At 59.5% G+C, this 4,913-nt stretch overlaps 1 protein-coding gene across 4 annotated transcripts in view; it reads left to right on the top strand.

Moving 5' to 3' along the window:
- Positions 1–2,026: 2,026 nt before the first annotated feature.
- Positions 2,027–4,913, top strand: part of LOC100544373 (arf-GAP with GTPase, ANK repeat and PH domain-containing protein 3) — a 33,717-nt gene continuing 30,830 nt past the window's right edge. For all 4 annotated transcript variants that reach the window (XM_019613195.1, XM_019613194.1, XM_019613193.1 and 1 more), the window contains exon 1: positions 2,027–2,164. In XM_019613195.1, coding sequence (XP_019468740.1) covers positions 2,042–2,164 — 123 coding nt within the window. In that variant the 5' untranslated portion in view covers positions 2,027–2,041. The remainder of the gene's footprint in view (positions 2,165–4,913) is intronic.

Here is a 4,913-nt window from a genome sequence, read left to right as displayed (position 1 = left end):
GTTTGGATTCTTGTGCCTTCTGGCTGGGTAAACCGGGCTGCCTGTACTTGGTTCTCTGTTTCTGGGTCTGTTTTGGCTTCTGTGTGTGAGGTTTCAGGTTTGCAGCTGAAGTGGCTGCAGAGAGCTCTGTGCTGCTCGGGGGCTCAGCAGGGGCTGCAGCGGCGGGGGCTCCATGGGTGGGTACTGAGGTTGGGCTGTGGGCACCAGCAGAGCAGGGGGCGGCTGGGGGTGGGGGTGGCAGCGCTGTGACATGGCAGGTGGTTGGGCCAGGTCCATGTATGGCCTGTGGGGGTCGTGGTGCCGTGGGGGCCGTGGTGCCGTGGGGGTTGTAGTGCCGTGGGGGTCGTGGTGCCCATGAGCCAGAGACTCACCCAGTGACCGTGCCAGGTGTAAACTTCTGTCAGCTCTAGAGCGGGTTTGCTTGAGAGAGGGCAAATAAATGCTCCCAAAAGAGGATCCACCATTTGTCCAGGTTGGCTGTAACACTGAGCCATCTTCATGTGTGAGGTTTTGTAAGGGACGGGGCTGTCACTGTCAGAGTGCGTTGTGCAGCGCAGCAGCGATGGGGTTGGGGTGAGGGTGGGGGGGAGGTGGAGCCCTGGAGGTGCTCCTGGTGGGCACCAAGGGCTGCTGGGGTGCTCCCATAACACAGACAGCACTGAGGGAACGCGGGGGCTGGAGGGAGCCGTGGCTGAACCACAGACATCACAGCATTTCAGCTCAGTGCGGGTTCTGTTACCTTCACGTTCTCTGTTCATACTTTCCTTGGGCTCATTAAGTAAAGAGCACGAGTCAAATGCAGATAGGTCAGACCTCTGTGCACGTACTGGACACACGTTTGCCATTTATCATCACCTGTTCCCATCAGTGATTTTGCTTTGAGAGCTCCCACCTGGCTGGCCTATGTCTGTTAACAGCTGAGTGGATTCTCATACCCTTGGATGGCCCAACAGCTGATCTTATGTTCTTTTCTGACCTCTGTGATTTCAGTGTTACGTATTGCTCAGTCAGTATCCCAAAACAGTGTCTGTTGTCACCGGGTGCTGTGACCACACCATGCAGTGTCACACAGCCCTGCGTTTCCATGGGGCAGACCCAGCATCCCCATCTCCAGGCAGTGCTCCACACTGTGCACAGAGCTGCTCTGTGTGGTCTGTGGGGAGGTGCTGGCATGGGGCCTGGAGCAGCGCCTTGCTGTCTGCCCAGAGGTCCCTGCTTGCTCCCAAACCCCATCACTCATCCATCCCTTTGTCCCTGTGCTGTCCCCGTGCTGTCCCTGTGCTGTCCTGTTCTGTCCCTGTGCTGTCCCATTCTCCCTGCTGGCAGAGCGCTCAGTGTCCTCCCCCCAGGCTCTGCTGCAGTGCCCTCATGCCCACCTTGTTGCTGCCTCCCATCCTGCCTGGTGCAGATTTTATGGGGTCAGAACTGGGCAGGGAGAAGAGGAGAGGATGCAGCCTTCGAAGTTGGTTTAATCCATGAAAATTTGTTCTGGGCCGAGGTGGTGGGGAGGAGGAGCATGGCCATTCCCAGACCCTGGGAGTGTGCAGTGCCTGGAGACCACGGGACGGGTCTGGGGGAGCAGCAGGTGGGAAGCGGTGCACCAGCACCTTGGCTGCTGTGTCTCCCAGAGTGTGTCCCTGGCTCCATCTTTAGACAGCTCTAGGGAGGAACTGCCAGCACCAGGGGAGCATCCGTCCCTTGTGTGACTGTCTCAAAGCATGGTCACCACCTCTCCTGAGTGGTCCTTGTCCATCCCCCCATCTGGGGCTGGAGGAAGGTGTGGAGCAGAGCAAGGAGTGCAGTCAGTGGTGAGGTTGGGCCCTGCCTTGCATTACGCCTTCCTTCAGCACAGCAGGAGGGGTGGTGTGGGACGTCCTTACTCTGAGGACGAGGTCAGGCTGGAGAGCGATGGGGAGGCAGGGGAGCAGCCACCCTGTGCCAGTCACAGAGGAGCACTGCTGGGAAGGCTCTGGGTGTCCTCGCGGGTCCCGAGTGTCTCCTGGGGGTGGCTGTGGGGCTGGCTGGGAGCTGCCTGGACCTAATGTCATTTCTCTTTCAGGGCATTCTGCTGAAGCGCAGCGGCAAGTCGCTCAACAAGGAGTGGAAGAAGAAGTACGTGACGCTGTGTGACAACGGTGTGCTCACCTACCACCCCAGCCTGCACGTGAGTACTGCTGGCGTGGGGCGAGGAGCACGGCGGTCCCCTTTTCTCCTGCAGGTGCCACGGCCACAGAGAGCTGCTGGCAAAGGGTTTGGCGTTGGTGAGGGCTGCAGACCCGGAGCGTGGGGTCATTCAGCAGAGCTGGATGTTAGCAAGGCCTGGAGGAAACCATGTCCCCGCCCTGAAGGCTGTGTCTGCAGAGCGCAGAAGGATGCTCAGTAAATGCATCCGTTTGTTCCCCCTTGCCCTTCGTCAGTCCATGAAGGCAGGGGCTGCTGCCTCCCCGCATCCCGGGTGAGGAGCGGGCAGAGGCTCCTCGCAGCCACGTCTGGCGCTGCCATTTGGGCGTGGAACAATTTTCCTGGCTGCTAGGTGTTGGGTAATGGGGACGCAGTGCCTGCGCCGTGCGCCAGCACTCCATGCATCTCTGATCTCCTCGCTGCTCGGCTCCGGCACGCAGCTGCTGCCCGATCCATCTCTGTCGCCTCCCCACTGTGGGGCTAATGACTTCTTCCCCGTTCCCTCTTGAGCACAGTTTGCTGCTGGAGCAGTGAGCAGAGGACACGCACACCTGTGACACCCACTGCAGCCGGGCTGCGTTGGCTGAGCTCGGGGTGCAGCCCCCACCCCCCACCCCCCTCTCCGTCCCCATTTCCTCAGATGTAAGGTTTGAGTGCTCTGAGCCCCGCGGGCGGCTGTGCCTCTGATTCTTGGGTGGCTGTGCTGCGTCCCCACATCCTGAGCCCCATCCTTACCGAAGGAGCCAGTCCTCGTGTTTGCTTTCCCTAATTCAGGGGAGTGCTGGAGCAGTTGATTTTCCTTTGTAGCCTTGGAGCTGTGTGGTGTTCGGTGTGGTTCTGCAGCCCTCTGACTTTGCAGCCCCATTTTTTGGTCTTTATTGACCCAAAGCGGGAGGCAGTGGCTGCTCTGTGCTCACATGCGTGCGTGGGTTTATCGGCTTTCCATTGGAGGCATCGTAGGGCCGCTGTTAAAATCAGTGGCAGAGGCAGAGTAATTGGGGATGTTGTTTAACTGCTCTCAGCTGATGCTGCTGCACACTGGGTTTGTCTCCTCTTTACTCCATTCGTTCCTCAGGGGGTGATCTCGTTTGATGTCAGTTGCTTTCCTTACTTCACTTCTTTGGTGTTTCATTTCATTTCTGTGCCGCCTCGAGCAAAAATCTGGTTTGCTTCCACCTGGTGCAACTGGTGATGCACAGCCCATAGCTGAGAGGTGCGGGTGGGCGCCTCCTCCCCAGATCTCATGGAAAGCTTTCAGCCCCCTGTTTCCCTGCAGCGGAGACCGGTTACGTGTGGGGCACAGGAGCCTTTCCTCGCCTTCCCTGCGTGAGGGCTGGGTACAGGGACAGCCTTACAGATCGATGCTTTCAGTGGGGCTCCGTTAAGTCCTGTCCTCCCATCTTCTGTGGTGAACCGCGGGTGCTTCCTGCCCTCTGGCAGCACCAAGTGGGCACCTGTGTTACAGTCGTTGGGGTTGGGAGGGCCCTCTGGGGGTCATCGATTCCAACCCCTTGCTAAAGCAGGTTCCCTGCAAGACGTCGCATCCTTCACAGGATGTGAAGCAGAGCTCATGGGTCAGTGACAAAACTGGGCCTGCTGCTTTGTCCCCTCACTTGTGGGAATGCAGGCGGTGGGGTGAGTGCAGGGCGCAGAGCCCAACCCCCCCAGGGTGCTCAGCCCCAGAGCATCTCTGGGCAGCCTGGTCTGCTGGCTGGCAACCCTGCACATAGCAGGGGGGTTGAAGCTAGATGAGCACTGCGGTCCTTTTCAACCCATGTGATTCTATGATTCTATGATCTCTTTGCTGCTTTGCGTTCCCAGTGACATTCCTTGGGGTTATCCAGGTGTCCCCTGCCCGGGATCTGTCCTCTCGGTCATTCCTCTGCCTGTCCCTGCCCAGCAGGGATGGGGGTGATGCCCCCTCCGGGTCTGCGCCCCATCGCTTGGCTGGGTCGTGCTTCTCATTTCACCACCAAAGGTGCCCTGTCAGGGCTGTGCACCTTGTACCTATTTCAGACACTGAGCCTGGGCCCCTCCAGCCCCTCCTCGGCGCTGCCTCCCTGCACTCAGACCCGGGCTGTGCTTTGCAGAGGGGCTGCTGGCACACGGACGAGCAGCAGCAGCTCCAAGCCCAGGCGCTCGGGCGGCGCAGCGGCACGGAGCTGTGCAGGCAGCAGAGCCGGGCTGCGCTGCGCTCGGAGCCCCGGTTCAGCACAGATCCGCTCCCCGCGCCTGCGTTTCTCCCACCTTCCCGCGCGTGGGTTCGGTGCAGGGAAGCGGTGAGCAGTGCGAGCTGCGGTCCCAGCGCCTCCCAGGCCGTGTGCTGCTCCCACTGGCTGGGCTGAGCCGTGGCCGCGCTGCGCGGAGCCGAGCGGAGCAGCTCCCATTTTGCAGCCAGTGGAGCCATTCACACAATCACCTTCTGTTAATTCTATCTGCAACATCAATTAAATTGTTTGTAGAAACTAATTGAATGTGGCTTAATCACACATCTTAATAGCTTTCCACGCTTTGAACTCGTTGTTAATTCCAGTAATAAAATGAAATGAGAGAACTGGCTGGGTAATTAGCGAGGAGGCTTGGGAAGAAATTGCTGTTTTATGGCGTGCAATAAAAGCGGAGCGCCGGTGACCGCTGGCTCCGGCAGGCAGCCGGCGAGCGGTGATTGTGCTGAGCCAGGGAAATCCTGCGGCCCAGGGCTGCGCCGGGCCCCCCTGGGTGCGAGCGGCGCG

The sequence above is a fragment of the Meleagris gallopavo genome, chromosome 2, assembly GCF_000146605.3.
Source record: "Meleagris gallopavo isolate NT-WF06-2002-E0010 breed Aviagen turkey brand Nicholas breeding stock chromosome 2, Turkey_5.1, whole genome shotgun sequence".
NCBI lineage: Eukaryota > Metazoa > Chordata > Aves > Galliformes > Phasianidae > Meleagris > Meleagris gallopavo.
This window is presented reverse-complemented; position numbering and strand designations above follow the sequence as displayed.